General features: G+C 35.7%; 1 protein-coding gene across 1 annotated transcript; it reads left to right on the top strand.

Moving 5' to 3' along the window:
* Window positions 1-1,233: 1,233 nt before the first annotated feature.
* LOC129374548 (uncharacterized) lies at window positions 1,234-6,189 on the top strand. The gene is made up of 10 exons (XM_055053019.1): window positions 1,234-1,349; window positions 1,523-1,555; window positions 3,371-3,406; window positions 3,866-3,928; window positions 4,022-4,063; window positions 4,893-4,940; window positions 5,037-5,217; window positions 5,306-5,407; window positions 5,495-5,572; window positions 5,675-6,189. The coding sequence occupies exons 2-10, from the start codon at window positions 1,527-1,529 to the stop codon at window positions 5,873-5,875; spliced, it is 780 nt and encodes a 259-aa protein (XP_054908994.1). The 5' UTR covers window positions 1,234-1,349; window positions 1,523-1,526; the 3' UTR covers window positions 5,876-6,189.
* Window positions 6,190-16,681: the final 10,492 nt, after the last annotated feature.

The raw sequence follows: 16,681 nt of genomic DNA, 5'->3' as shown, positions 1-16,681 counted from the left end.
TTGGGACTGTGTTATTTTGTCCAGACGTGTACCCTGTGTTACCTGTGTTGAGCCTCTGGTTTCCGCTCAGCAGCAGTGCTGCTGAAAGGATTATTGCATTCATGTTTCTCTGCAAAGTCACAATGGTCCTGTGACTTTTAATACGACAATGGTCCTATTAAATCTGAGTAGTTAAGTGATGTGAGAAAAGCTCTTTTAACAGCATAGTTTTGTGGTCATGGTAATGTGAGAGCGTTTGTTTTCATTTTTGTTTTGCACTACAGCATGTTAGCTCAATTATCATACTAGCCATGTTTCCATCTAATTGTGATGCAAATATTTTAAATCTTACAAAAAAGAAAATGCAAATTAGGCATATTTAAGCTATTTGACTATGGTAAAACCTTGTTTCTTTCCACAAACTTCTGTAGGTGTATTTTAAGGATACATTTGAAACACAATGCTTCCTTGTTTGACACATGTCAAAGAAATCCTTCATAATATTAGGAAGAGACAGGAAGAGTTGCACAAATTTGGTTGCTTGAAGGTGCCGTGTTTATCTGTCCAAAAAATTATACAATATGATGGTCATGACCAGTCATCAGACTGTTCAGGAAGGAGACCAATTTGATATCTCAGAAATGAAAGTATTTTGATCCAAAGTATGTAGGTAGACCCCAAAACAAAAGCCAAAAGCCATTATGAAGAAGCTGCTGTCACTAGCTTCTTCATATCCACTGTAAAACTGTCCTCTACCAACATGAGCTGAAAGGCCACTCAGCGATGAAGAAGCCCTTATCTGAAAAGAAACAAAAAGTTAGACTGCAGTTTCCAAATGCACATAGGAACAAAGATATTGTTCCTGTGGGCATAGGAACTATATCCAATGCTTGATTAAGTCTGACTCTTAAGTGTCAGATAGGACACTTAGTCTGATGAACATGAAGTGGAACTCTTTAGGTTTCGCTGTTGAACCCAAAGAGTTCCACAGTTCTTTCTGGAAAGCTTTATGAAAATCACTTCATGATGGGGTGACAATAAAAGAAGCAAGATTTCCGTCCTTGGCTATCAATTTAAAACAAAAAACCCAAACAGATTAAGTCTGCAGTGATGTTCTCCACCTCAAGTCAGATTGTAATCCTATCATACAACAGCTTGTGCTTGTCAAACAGGTTCAGTGAGTAAATGTGAAAGACAAAGTAAAACAGCCCAATGAGCAGCGACTGAGCAGTCTTTCATTTCTTATAGGAAAAATCTGCCCACTGCCTGAAATTCAAGATTACTGCTGCAAGATTGAGAGAAACGACTCCGGAACAGAAACTCTGAAAATTAGGATATTTATGAAGACAATAAGTACATCACAGAAAACTGTAAGTGACGTGGGTTTTGTGCCGTTTTCTGAGTGTTAATTACATAGTAATTGAACTGTTTGTAGAGATAATTTACTCTATTTGTATATTAGTATTTTATTTTTTGTCCCAAAAGCCAGTCATATTTCTCAGTCTTTTATTTTTTATTTTTTTGTTTTGTTTTTATGATCAAGGACAATGCTGAGAAAGCGCCAACATGAGCAAAGGTAAGTTTTAAACTCACTATTTATTGTAGAAAATGTTCAAATTAAACAGCATAAGGACCAAATATGAAGAATCAAAGTATTTATCAAACTCTTAAATTGTCTGTTTTTTGTTTTTCTATCACCTCATGCTACCTTGTGAGATGTTAGCAATAACACAGTCCCTGCATCTGATTTTCTTAGTGTTTCTAAAATCTACACTGATTTAACATTGTGATTTAAATCAAGGTTTTCTGCTTCTAATTCAGCTTAAGTACCATCTTCAAGACTGCTATGTACATCAACCTAAGCAGCAGCCATTTAACTATCATGTTTGCTTCCATTACCTTTAACTTGCTCTTCCACTCATCCAGCTTCAGTAGCTCCTCAGTTTCCTTCTGCTTTGTTTCTACCATAATCTAAACTTTCCGTTCACATTCTATCTTACTGATCATGTTGAGCTTCAACATGGATTTAATATGAACCTTCTTTGCTGCAAGATCAGCTTCTGCCATTCACTGCCCTTGATAAACTTTGGAGCTGGTAACCAATGAACCTGAAGAACTTTCAGTAGTGGTTCACCCAAAAACAGACTATTTTATATTTGTTAAAGATATCTTGTACTCTTTCTTTTTCAACTTGATTAAATTACTCTTCAAGAATGCCACCTTCTGAACGCCTACACACACGATCAGATATTTTATTCGTCAATGTAGTGCAAGTGTCTAGTTTCTGCACAATAGCTGGAGTATTTATAGAAATGTATGGAAGAAGCTCATAGTTTTGCTCCCCTTTATTAAGGCTATTGAAGACTTCCTGATCCAGAGCCTCCAAAAAAATGAATCCTTAAATTTCTTCCAGCCTTTCTTGTCAGTTTGTTTCAAGGATGCATAAGATTTCAGAAATGCCTTTATCTGTTTCTTAGATTCTGCTTCCGTGTTGCTCTCAATTTTAATCATCTTTGTAGAGCAAGTTTCCAAAACCAATTCTTGTCCTTTTCTAAATCCTTCTTCAGTGCTACTTTAGTTTTAAATTATGCCAATTATATAATTCTGTTTTTTTAAACCAGATGCTTTTTTAATGTTGCCAATTTAGTGATTTGACCAAACATAGGTTTATAAAAATGACCTCATTTAATTTCATAAACATCAAAATCGGCAGTCAGATCACATCTTCGTCCAAATCATTTCCAGGCTGCTTGGTCAGTCAATTTCTCACCGCAGTTGGATTCAGTTTCAGCCAATGCAAACTTGGATCCACTGCAGGACAATTTCTCGCGGTGACATTGACTCCAATACAGCATCAAGCATTGGTCGATGTCCAATTCAAACATCTCACATTAATGATAGCTGACACACAGAAGCATCAGGTTTTCACGATAGCAGCCCCCCAGCTCTTGAACAGCATTCAGCGCAGCCTCGACAGGTAATTTTCAGGTTTTTATTTGCCCCTACAATCCGATCACCATGATCACCATGAAAACTAAAACATTTACCAATATCAAGATACAAAAACAACAACAAACAAAACATACATTTATAAAGCTTAACCTTATTGACTATGGCATTCTGTGAGGTGCAAAGTAAACCAAAACATCTAATTGAAATCTACATATACCATTAATTCAAAACAATAATATTTATAAACTAATACAGTGTTAATCAAAACATTCCAACTTCTATAAACAATCTACACCATTTAGTAATTCATATTAAATTATTTACACAGGATATTCTGAATAATTTACAGTATCTTAAACTCCATAAGTAACAAATGTGAAGAATGCTAGTATTTATCAGTCTATCAACTAATAGAAAGTGAATATTTGTGTTTTTACAGCCCACCTCACGATGCTCATGAAACAGCGGAACATGGGTATGTACACTGAACTTTTTGGGGAAGAAAGTTTGTGTGTGCACTAAGACAAAAGATTAGAGTCTATGAGGATACAGAGAGACTTAAAATTAAGTTTATGTAACACCAAAGTGGTAACAAGTATGAAAAATAAGACCAGATTTGGCCAGTAGATGGTTTTAGGACAATTATACGTTTTTTATGATTGTTGTTACCTTGTCCTGCATTAAAAAGATATATTGCTGTTGGAACGAAAGAGTGAACCTGTTACTTTTTGTACAAGAAAGTCTGATGCTAGAAGGCAGAAACTGGAACTCAGCATGTAAAGGATGAGAAGTATCATCAATAATCACTTTAGTTTTCCTAATGATTTGGTTTTTACACAGGCATGTTATTATACTTTCAAACACTCTCAGTATTCTTCACCAGGTAACCAGTTCAGCCTGAAGTTCCAAAATCTCGTTTGCTCTTGTTTCACAGCAAAAGACGTAAAACAGAAGTGGATCCAAGATTCAGCTGTCAGCAATGTGAACACAAACAGAGGTTTGGTTCTAAAAAATATTTTACTTCATAAACAAACATTGGGTCCACATTATAACAGCAGTATCTTTTGACATTATTCTGTTACAATTTCAGTGAGATGGAAGCATTTTATAAGGAGAAACTTAATGAAGCCAGGTCAGTATTTCTTTGCTGTTCATCTGTAACACTAGGGGATATGCTAGTGATATACTAAAGTTACACTAAATTTAGCATGTTTGAATTCATAAATATGTGAAACATGCTGATCATCACAAAACACAAAATACTGGGTGGAAAATATAAAAATATAATGACTTACTTCCCACAATGTTATAAAAAGAATCTGAACCAGATTGCTAAATCTGTTTTTAATACTTAACACTTTTGAAAAGTGTTCCCTAGTACGCAGTGGTATCTGTGGTCATTGTGGCCACCAAGAATTATAAATACAATGACAGCTGCCATTGCTTGTCATATATTTGGAACATTTCAACATTTCATGTAAAAATAAATATTAGAAATATCCTTCAGCAATGCCTATCTTGAGCTGCAAGATTACCAAAGAATGTTTTGATGCTGTGCTGGAGTCCATCTATAAATCCAAAAAAACGTGATGTCTGTGGGCATCACGTTGATGCCCACAGACATCATGCCAAAAGTTCAACATTGGGGCATGTTAAAACTTAAACAAACCTGAACGTTAACAGACACAAAGACCAAAACAAAAACCAATTGCAGAGCCAAAGGGATATTGAGGAGATTCATTATTAAATGCTTATACAGTATTTTTGTACCACTTATTGCTCACACAATATATATTTTTTGAGAAATTACCTTTCCTTATTTTGAATCTTTCTATATGAAGTCCAATATGAACACATTGACTGTTGCAGAATGACAAAAAAACAGTGTACAGCTCACTAAAGTAATGACACTGTTGAATAAAAGCACTTGATCTCTAATCAATAACACATGTCATCTACAGGTCTGCTCTGAAACAAAAAGAGGCAGAACTAAGATCTTTCAAAAACAGGTGCTTTATACCCGGAGACCTAAAACAGTATTATAGTGTCCCATGCATTACCATTAAACAGCCTCTGCATCTGTTGTCTCTGTGTGACCTGAACAGAGTGGCAGCAAATATGGCAGTTTCAATAAAGACATCAAACACTGAGAGCATGAACAACCCAGTCAGTAAAACCAGACTGACTGAGATGTACGACAACCTGAAACTGCTGCAGTGGCCTAAAGTCAAAGATCAGCTGAAATCCAGGAAGATCAACCCAAAGGAGGCCAAAGATCTGATTCAGGTACAGCAGATCTTCAAAGAGAGACTAATGTGTAGTTTACTCAGCTGCATCAGGATCTTTAGTTTCAAGTTTCATCTGGTGATTCCAGAAAATCTTTGCAGCTGCATTTGAAGAAATGAAGACAAAGACACAGCAGATAGACAAAGTTTTTGGGCTGACTGAGTCCAGCAGTGAAATGACTCCTCAGAAGGTAATGTAAAACTATTACCCACTATAAATCATTAAAACAACTTGTGAAAGTGGATTTGTTTTAATCATTATGCTTCCTGTGTTCCAGGTTAAAGAGTACAGACTGCTAACAGTTCAGAACCTGCAGATGGTTCTGTTCCACACCAACAAAGAAGAACTTCTGAAGGTACGTTCACAGACGTTCCAGTTTGGAAACCAAATGGGTGACAGATCCATTCATAGCTCTAAATGAACAATCAATGTGTAACACTGAACATTTGTTTTGCAGACTGGTTTCCCAGAACATGTCGGTCCAAACACAGAGGAAGTGAAGGTGGTTCTGAGACCTCTGACCTCTGAATGCTACTGGCTGAGCTGCTTGATGGCTCTAAACAATCCTCCTCTTCAGCTGGACTGGAGGAACCATGTTCCTTCAATGGACCCTTGGGACATTTTCCCTCAAAAAATAAAACCTCTAACTGCCATGTAAAATAGGTTGTTGGATTTTCTTCATCTACTCTATATATGGAAGACAAACTTATTGATACTCTTGGCAATTTAGGTTTAAAGTCTTTCTCAAACTGTGGTCTTCAGACCACTGGTGGTCCCCAGGTACTGCCGTGACATGAGCTCAAAGTGTAACGCTATAGCTAGCTTACAAAAAGATTGTGTTTAGCAATAATAATGGAAAACTGGCTTGTTCACTAGTGACTGAATTCCTTTCAATGGTAGGACTTGACTCACTTAGTCAGAACAGTTTTTTGGTTTTTATGAATTTTCTTGCTTATAATGCTCTGCTTACACTTCAACAGTTATTGTTATTTTTATTTGATTTGAAATTAAATTAAAGTAATACAACTGATAGAAATGGGTGGACTATTTTTATATTGAATGGTGCAGAGAATGATTTTTGTTTCTTCTAAAGCAACTCAAATTTATTTTTCTTTAATTGTGCTTTTAAATCACAAATGACCCTAAATGTTATTAATTGGTAGTAAATCACAACTTCTTTATTTTCATGTGTTTGACATCATTGGAAAGTTTTAAACTCCACACTTTCAGAATATGAAAAGAACTCAAAATTCCCTAGCCGACGTTTGTCGTGGCCAGTCATATTTACTAAACAGCACCACTTTTCTAATTAGAATGAACAAAGAAAACAACAATACCTGAGTGAAGAGACTAATATTTTAATTCCAGGTTGCATCATATATTAAGATTTGTTATCACAGGGCAATTTCAGGTTAGGTGGTCCGTGACGGTTTGTTAAGTGGGTTAAGTGGTCCTCAGCCTGAAAAGGTTTTTTAACTATAGGACCTGAGTTACCCAAAAATATCTCAGAATTACTAAGAGCAACTCAGAATCTGGGAAAATAGATCATAATCCCAGGAAAATGTTTCTCCATCCTGTGACAGAAAAATAACTACTTAATGTTCTTAAAATATGTAAAAACAGACCCTGACTTACATGCAACTGACATGGAATCAGTGGAGCAGGTAGTTGAAGGGATCTCATTCCCCTTAACTTATATTAGTAACTTATCTTTGTAAAGTGACTTATTCCCAGATATGATGAAAATAGTAATTCCATTATACAAAACAGGGAACAAACATCACTTTACCAATTACAAGCCAATGTCTTTGCTGCCACAATTTTCAGAAATATTGGAAAAAATTATTTAATCATTCATGGACAAGTATAAACTGATTAGTGAACGTCAATATGGAATCAGAGCACAATGATTAAAAACATTCGGTATACTGGAAACTATATACATTTGCAATAGATGATAAGAGCCTTGCTGTAGGAGTATTTCTACGAGATTTATACAACATCTAGATATAATAAAGGTGTTTGACACAATAAATCATGATTTAGTAATGAATAAACTAGAAAGATATGGGATTAGAGGGACCATTAAATTAATTACTTGGAAACATAAAACAAATGTACAGATGAAAATTGTTCTCTCTGAATGTTTGGATATTGTTTATGGGGTTCTAAAGCTCTTACGTATTATGTTTGCCTTTTATAAATGTGTTCATGTGTTTGGTTATTTCTGTGTGCCCCTGTGATGAAATGGTAATTTGTGCATGCTGCAACCTGTGTCTTGCCTAATGAGCAATGGAGATGAACACCAGACCCTTTGCTGGGATCCTTCTTAGAATGCTGCTTCACAGAAAATGTAGAAATGCATAGTCTGTAAATTCTGCATGATTATTTGTGATCTGTGATCACAAATAACCATTTGTGATACTCCAATGATTATTGGAGTATCACAAATACTCAAGTATTAAGATTGTGATCTTAATTGTATTCCTAGGTTAGCTTCCCATTTCAGAGTCAAGCTACTGTTTTATTTCATTTGTATGTTTTAGTTTGATTACACTTTTATTACTAGCTTTTTTGTCTTTTCTGCTTTTGTAATCCAGTCACTCTTATGTTTGGTTTTCATTTAGTAGTTTTTTTGAATCTGTTTAGTTAGATTTTCTGTGAATTCTCTCTGAGCTCATTTTTATTATTTCTTTCTCAGCTCATCTTTCTTAGAAAATCCCCCCATTCTCCTAACTGCTTAACCATAGCATCAGGACACTATGAGTCTGTGGAAAGATAAAAATCACTCTGTCTGTTAAGGTCAGAATAATAATCAAACAAAGCCTTTAATTCACACATTAGATACTGAGTTAGTTTCTATATTTTAGCTTACAAGAAAATGCTTCTGTGAAAAAATTACAAGTTAGTAGAAGGTTGTGAAGGTTTGATTTCACGAGGAAAAATGTCCCAAGGGTCCATTGAAGGAACGAGGTTCTTCCAGTCCGGCTGTAGAGGAGGATTGTTTAAGGCCATCAAGCAGCTCAGCCAGTAGCATTCAGAGGTCAGAGGTCTCAAATCCATCATCTTTTCTTTGGAGTACCAGTCTCCATGTTTTGGAAAACCACTCTGTGGAGATGTCAAATGTTACATGTTTATTGTTTAGTTTTAGTTTTAAATTGTAGTTGTGTTTTAATTTCCAAACCTGAAACATCTGTAAACATACCTCCAGAAGATCCTCTTTCCTGGCATGGAACAGAGCCATCTGCAGGTTTTGAAGTGTTAGCTGTCTGTAATCTACAACCTGGAACACAGAAACCATGCTGCTGCTTACAGATTTCTTCTTCCAAAAGCAACTGTGATTATCTCGTCAGACAACGATACAATCTAGTACCTTCTGAGGAGTCATTACACTCCTGGACTCAGTCAGTCAAACAACCTTGTCTATCTGCTGTGTCGTTCTCATCATTTCTTCAAATGCGTCTCGAAAGATTTTCTGGAATCACAAAGGTGAAAGTTCAGACCAAAATACCTTCAGGTTCTGAATGAATGAACAAGAGCAGGGGTGTTAAACTCCAGTCCTCAAGGTGTTCTGTCCTGCAGTTTTTAGATGTGTCACAGGTATAAAACACTGGAATGAAATGGCTTAATTAGCTCCTTCTTGTGTAGATCAGATCTCCAGAGCCTTAATGACCTAATTATTCTATTCAGGTGTGGTGCAGCAGAGGCACATCTAAAAGTTGAAGGACCCTTGCCCTTGAAGACTGGAGTTTGACACTTGTGAACTGGAGAATAATGTCTCTTTGAAGATCTGCTGTACCTGAATCAGATCTTTAGCCTCCTTTGGGTTGATCTTCCTGGATTTCAGCTGATCTTTGACTTTAGGCCACTGCAGCAGTTTCAGGTTGTCGTACATCTCAGTCAGTCTGGTTTTACTGACTGGGTTGTTCATGCTCTCAGTGTTTGATGTCTTTATTGAAACTGCCATATTTGCTGCCACTCTGTTCAGGTCACACAGAGACAACAGATGCAGAGGCTGTTTAATGGTAATGCATGGGACACTATAATACTGTTTTAGGTCTCAGGGTATACAGTACCTCTGTTTGAAGGATTTTAGTTCTGCCTCTGTTTGTTTCAGAGCAGACCTGTGGATCAAGTATGTTATTAGAGAAAAGCAGCATAACAGTGTAAAAACTCATTATTTCTGTGAGCTTTACTGAGTTTTGGTCTTATGCACTTGTAACTGTTCATCATGTCTTTAAGGTAGAAATACTCACTCAGTCTTGGAGAGTTTGTCTTTGTAAAATTCCTTCATCTCATTCAAACTGTAACAGAAATATATTTAAATGATCAGGGAGGAAAAATGTGGAATTATCTGTATTCATTCGGTCAAAAGCACTTTTGAACCAAACCTTTGTTTTGGTTCACGATCACGGCGTTCACACTCCTGGCATTTGGATCTCACCACTTCTGTTCTAGATGTTTTAATGAAAAACAATAACAATAGTTAATCTGTCTTAATTCAAGAAGAGCTGGTTATCTAATAAAGGATCCTACCATTACTTTGAGGTAAATGAGCCTCCACTGGACAGTAAAAAATGAAATTGACATATTCCCCCAATGGCCTTGTTTCAGTTGTGCCCACGTCCAATCCTCCAGAGCTACCATCCTGCAACTTTTAAATCCATTCTTTTTACCACACACCTGGATCAAATGAATGGTTTATGAGCACATTAGCATGCTGAGCTGAGAGCTGAGTTACTTACTGCTAGTGAGGGAAGTAACCCTTTTGACTCAGGTGTGTTGGAAAAGGTCTGCATGTAAAAAGTGCTATCAATGCCTCTTCTCTGATGCCATGTGTACTATTCTCCACTTCTAAACTAGACATTTTATTTTTGTCTGTCACCATTAATGCAGCCCAAACTGTAGCTAACCTTAGCATTTTGGTTAATTCTAGCTTCGACACTAATGTTTGCATATTCATTGGTAGGGATAACCTATATCCTACTGGGTAGTATGGATTTGCTATTCAATCTCAATGAGATTGATAACCTTCAAGCTAATGTCAGCCTTACTGTTAAAATAAGTATTTAGCTAATTCTTGCTAGATTAGCCATATTTAGCATACTGATTGTAGTTAGTCCATGTAAGCCCACATGCTACTGACCACATTTTAGCTTACATTAGTGTTGATGCTAATTTTCAGCATTAGAACGCTGGTATCCAACTTTGGTAGTATCTTATAAATTTCTTCAGAAATTTTCTAGTTACTATTATTATTATAGTTTGTACAGTACCTATGGTCAACAAGTGTTCGTTCTTCATCTGCGGTATCTTTTCTATCACTGCAGGGAAAAAAGGTTAAAACATTTGTGAATGCTCCATATTACATCTATGTTTCACTGCCTCAAGATATTGGTTATTAAAGTGTATATGGCAAAACAAAACAGTTCAGTATATGGAAGAAATGGTGCTAAAATGAAAAAAATGGTGATGGCTCAGGAGCTTCTTTGCAGGACTGCTAGGCTAATAAAAATTGCCTGTTCATAGCAAATCGACATAAAAGAGACCCCAGACCTTAATTTTTTCAAAGATTTGGGAACATATAATTCTGTGGAGTTGAATTTTAAGTAGGTAAAAATGGGATGTGGGACTATTCTATCCTGAACTGGTATTGAAATGAAACAGAATCCTATGGGTGTGATTGTGGCCGATTTAAGCAAGATGCAATAAAAGTGATCAAATGCAATCTGGTACATACTTAGCTTTTCCTGCTGAATCATCATCATTTGACCTGAAATAAAACAGAATGAAAACAAACTATTAAAGTGAAGTAATTCATTTTGTTTTCAATATAAAAACACCAACATCCAGTTTTATTTGTAAACAAACATTGTTGTTAACATTAAAAACAATCAGATGATTACTGAGCAAACATAAATAAAATGAAACATTCATAAAGTCATTAAGAACAATCTTGTTTGGCATTATGACACTTTTCTAATGATTTTAAGTTAGGTCAAACTCTGTGAGTAGTTTTTCTTCGCTTCTCCTGGATCCATATAATAAAGATTAGAATTTCTGACAGATCAGATCTAATAAAAATGGCAATGATGTTTTAGAAAAATATAATACAAAAACATATTTCTCTTTGACTAAAAATTACATCTGAAATATAAAACCAAGCATCCATGTTCATACCAAACAACATATCTAAATGAACAACATTTACATCTCTTTTGCATAAAGATATTTAGGGAAATTTGCCTTACCTCCAAAGTGAACTGAACAAGCTCCCCATTTTTCATAAGAGAAGTGTCTGTTTTGTCTGAGGTTGAAACACTTTGTCAATCTGAGAGTGAAACTGATAAAATACCTGACTGTATAAAGAGAGACAAGTTGGACTTGTTTCTACGTTGTGTGACTCGATCACCGCGGTGGGAGATTCTGGTATTACATGCTGTCATTTATCAAGCATGTTTCCAGTAGCTCAGAGAATAGACCTTAAAATACTGTTGTTAATCTATAAATCACTGAACGGTTTAGCACCAAAATATATTAAAGAGCTGTTGTTGTTATATCAACCTTCCAGACCCCTCGGGTTTTCTGGTTCTAATCTGCTTTGCATCCACAAACCAGAACTAAACATTGCACTACAAATGTGGAACAAACTTCCAGAAAATTGTAAAACCGCTGAAACACAGGGTTCCTTTCGATCAACATTAAAAATCCTCCTTTTTATAATTGCTTTTGATTAGTAGTAAATGGAACACGTAACAAATTTGACTGCTGATTTTGATGATGGCACTTGACAAAATCTACTGCTTCTTTCAATATTGTTGACTATATAATGTTTTTATGATGTAAAGCTTTTTGAACTGCCTTATTGCTAAAATGTGCTATGCAAATATTGCATAGCACATTTTAGCAATAATGTGCTATGCACACCGTGCTGAACACACACCGTCAGCATTGTCTAAATATCTTTACATAATTGTTACATTTAATGGTCTGTACAAATGGTCAGCCACTAATCATAAGCACAATCCAGACTTCTACACCAACATTGATTCTGGTGTTTGCATACAGCCAGAATCAATCAACCAATCAAATTTTATTTGTATAGCACATTTCAGCAACAAGGCGTTTCAAAGTGCTTTACATCATAAACAAAAAACACAAAGTCATGCAACATATAATAGTCAATACACTGTTTCATATTACATTTCAAATACATTTCTAAACAGGTGTGTTTTTAGTTGAGATTCAAAGGAAGTCAGGGTTTTCGCTGTTTTACAGTTTTCTGGAAGTTTGTTCCCAATTTGTGGTGCATAGATGCTGAAAGCTGCTTCTCCTCTCTTGGTTCTGGTTCTGGGGATGCAGAGCAGAACCAGAACCAGAACCTGAGAGTCTGGAAGATTGATACAACAACAGCAGATCTTTGATGTATTGTGGTGCTAAACCGTTCAGTGACTGATAAACTAACAACAGTATTTTAAAATCTATTCTTTGAGCTACAGGGAACCAGTGGAGGGACTTTAAAACTGGTGTTATGTGCTCTATCTTCCTGGTTTTAGTGAGAACGCGAGCAGCAGCTTCTGGATCAGCTGCAGCTGTTTGATTGATTTGTTGGACGGACCTGTGAAGACGCTGTTGCAATAATCAATGCGACTAAAGATAAACGCATGGATGAGTTTCTCTAGATCTGGCTGAGACATCAGTCCTCTAATCCTGGAGATGTTCTTCAGGTGGTAGAAGGCTGACTTTGTAATTGTCTTTATGTGGCTCTGGAGGTTCAGGTCCGAGTCCGTCACTACTCCCACGTTTCGGGCTGATCGCTAGTTTTTAGTTGTAATAACTGAAGCTGTGCATTGACTCTAGATCGTTTCTCTTCAGGTCCAAAAATAATGACTTCAGTTTTGTTTCTGTTCAGCTGGACAAAGTTTTGGCACATCCACACATTTATCTGCTCTAAACATTTATTCAGTGATTGAACGGGTTCAGAGTCACCTGGTGACATCGTAATGTAGAGCTGAGTATCATCCGCATAGTGATGGTAGCTAATATTATTTCCTGTTATAACCTGAGCTAGTGGGAGAATATAAATATTAAATAAGAGGGATCCTAGGATTGAACCTTGGGGTACCCCACATGTGACCTTTGACCTCTTTGATGACAAGTTTCCAATTGAAACAAAGAAATCCCTGTTCTTTAAGTAAGATTCAAACCAGTCGAGCACCGAACCGGAGAGTCCAACCCAACTCTCCAGTCGATTCAGTAATATGTCATGGTCAACAGTGTCAAAAGCTGCACTGAGGTCCAACAGAACCAGCACTGTGGTTCTCCCACAGTCAGTATTGATATGGATATCATTGAATACTTTTACGAGGGCCAGATTGGAAAGAGTCAAAGCAGTTGGTCATCATGAGGAAACTATTTAATTAGTGTTAGGGTTAGGGTGTTTTTAGGTATATTTTTCTTAAAGAAACAATAGCTCAATTTATTCATCAGAATTAGGTTATGTGAGGTTAGATAAGTTGTCTCAATTTATTGCAGTACCTAACATATTTTTGCTTCCAGCGAAACATCAGCTGATCAGATATTAAAATGAAAGAGAAACATACATTTATACATTCTGTTTCAGCACTTACAATCAGATAAGATATGTTGTACCTTTTAAAGATCAGGTAAAAAGATTATAGAAAAAAATATGAAAAATGCATAGATACTTGGTGACCTGTATGGTTGGTTGAAATTGTTTCCTTGTACGTGCTCACACACACAAAAGTTAAGAATTCAAAAACAACTCAGTGCAAAACTTTTAGTCAAGTGCCTTTCCTAAGGGCACATAGACATGTGACAGAAGGAAGGTGAAATCGGACCTTCCGATCAGAAAACGACTACGCTACCCACAGAGTCATGGTGGTTCTCCCACAGTCTGTATTTACATGGATATCATTGAATACTTTTTACGAGGCCAGTCTCCGTGCTGTGGTGAAACTGGAAACCAGATTGGAAAGAATCAAAGCAGTTGGTCATCATGAGGAAACTATTTAATTGTTTACACACAGTTTTTTCAATAACTTTGCTGATGAATGGGAGGTCAGAGGTCGGCCTGTCATTCTGCAGTAGTGATTTGTCCAGGTTGTTCTTTTTTAACAGTGGTTTGATGACTGCTGTTTTCAAGGCCTCGGGGAAAACGCCTGATGTCAGTGATGAGTTTACTATTTGGATCAGATCAGTAGCAATAACGGGCAGGACTTTCTTAAAGAAATGTGTGGGTAGGACATCCAGACAGCAGGAGTTTGAACTTAATTGACTTATAATTTCTTCTAGGGTTTTATAATTAAGTGGTTGAAAATGTGTCATTTTTTTCTGTATTTGTTTTGTTTGGGTTCAGCAATGGTTCTGGCTGTAGAGTTAATGTGCAGATTAATCCTCTGATTTTTTGAATTTTCTCTGAAAAGAAGAGTTGTTGACTCCATAAAACAAACTATTTAAGCTATGAGTTTAAGAGATGGGCTGCTCATTGGAGATCAGATGCAAAACTGAGAGGATGTGCAACTATAATGGATGTTTGCCTTTTATATGAACAAGATATTAATTCTGTGGTGAGACCTCTTGTACTGAAAACTACTTCTTATGTGGCCACAACAGCAACTTTCCAAGGTCAGCTTATACAACAAAGAAAATTATAAAGTTATCCATCTTTTTCTTCTTTAAATTGTACAAGAAATGAACCATCCTCCAGACTTCTAACAAAAAGATATGTTGGGTATTGCAGACCATGAACTAAAACACATGATAAAACAGTTTAAGACCTTAGAATCGTGTTTTGCACAGATTTTATTTTGGTGTTTTCGGTATTATAGTTTTGGTGAGTTACTTTATTGAAGTATTACTTGATTTAAAATAGGGTCTTCCTTAGCAACAAGTACTCTTCAGTTAACCTGGTTCAACAGTCACATAAATGTAACCATCTCCTTATAGTCTTAGGTGCAAAATGTGGGTCACATGAATCATCATTTTGGAACTCATTCTGCTTTTCTTGTCACTGCAGCAAAAAAAAAAACACTGACCTTATGATGCCAGCAGCCAGTTTTTTGTTTTTCACTTCTCTCTCTTTTTTCTTATTCCTTCATTTACAGTTGCTTGAAAAATATCATCACCTCTTAAATTTTTTTCAATATTTGTCAAATTAAAATCATATAAATAAATATTTCATTGGACCTTAATGTGAAAGTTGTGAAGCATAAAGAAAATTATGTATTATTTAAAAGATTTTTTACAAACAAAAAACTGAAAAGTGTGATGTGAAAATGTATTCAAAGAATTTGCACCGCCTTATAAGATGTTTTAATTTAAAACTTCAAAAAGGTAAAATAAAAAATAGAAACTCAGTGCTTCTGAGAGGTACAGTCTCCAAATTCTGGTGAGGAAAAATCTTTAGGGATTCACTCTCTTTGATGCAAACCAGAGCCCAGTATTATAAAAAGTTCCACTCAAGTTATGAAAAGTTCATAACTAATTTTATGAAAAATTTCATCCAAACATTGTGCAAGAAAAAAATATATTTTTCTTAAAGAAATAATTGCTCAATTTATTCATCAGAATTAGGTTATGTGAGGTTAGATAAGTTGTCTCAATTTATTGCAGTACCTAACATATTTTTGCTTCCAGCAAAACATCAGCTGATCAGATATTATAATGAAAGAGAAACATACATTTATACATTCTGTTTCAGCACTTACAATCAGATAAGATATGTTGTACCTTTTAAAGATCAGGTAAAAAGATTATAGAAAAAAATATGAAAAATGCATAGATAGTCGGTGACCTGTATGGTTGGTTGAAATTGTTTCCTTGTACGTGCTCACACACACAAAAGTTAAGAATTCAAAAACAACAGTGCAAAACTTTAAGATGCCTTCTTCAATCAGAATCACACTGTGTCAGTGTTCTTAGCTGCAATGTTCAACAGATACTAAAAAGAAACAATAGTTTTTTTACATGCAATTCCCAATACGTACTTTTTATTCACTGAAAAATTTTGCAATATGTACTTAGAGGCAAATGCAGACCACATGTGTGTCTCTGAAAAATATCTTAAGCTATACATGCATGTGTGTGTGTGTGTGTGCGCTTGTGTATATAATGTTTTGGTAACTTTATTTTAAACTTTTTTTGACAGGGTGTACTTAAGGCTGAGATGACAGTCATAAACATAAAACACCAAAACATGAAGGAGTCTTTATGAATGTCTATCACTGTTAGTAAATAATGACACTTTTACTGCAAAGATGCTCTAAAAGTTGCATTGAAAATCCATTAAAGTGCTAATTTGCAGTGTCAATTTTTACAAAATAAATAGGGTGTTGAAGACATGATGCAGTCAAAACAGGAGCAGCACACAGATGCATTTTCATCAGTTTAAATGCCTTTTGACAAACCAGAGACCATTTAAACTTAAATCAAATTTGTTAAA

Source organism: Poeciliopsis prolifica, unplaced genomic scaffold, assembly GCF_027474105.1.
Source record: "Poeciliopsis prolifica strain line A6 unplaced genomic scaffold, Auburn_PproV2 SCAFFOLD036, whole genome shotgun sequence".
In the NCBI taxonomy this organism is placed as follows: Eukaryota; Metazoa; Chordata; class Actinopteri; order Cyprinodontiformes; family Poeciliidae; genus Poeciliopsis; species Poeciliopsis prolifica.
This window is presented reverse-complemented; position numbering and strand designations above follow the sequence as displayed.

Bases quoted from the DNA above. Each gene is read 5' to 3' on its own strand.
- LOC129374548 (XM_055053019.1), top strand. From the start codon at position 1,527: ATGCTGAGAAAGCGCCAACATGAGCAAAG. The intron at 4,064-4,892 runs GTCAGTATTTCT...TGTCATCTACAG, and splicing joins GAGAAACTTAATGAAGCCAG to GTCTGCTCTGAAACAAAAAG. The intron at 4,941-5,036 runs GTGCTTTATACC...TGACCTGAACAG, and splicing joins CTAAGATCTTTCAAAAACAG to AGTGGCAGCAAATATGGCAG.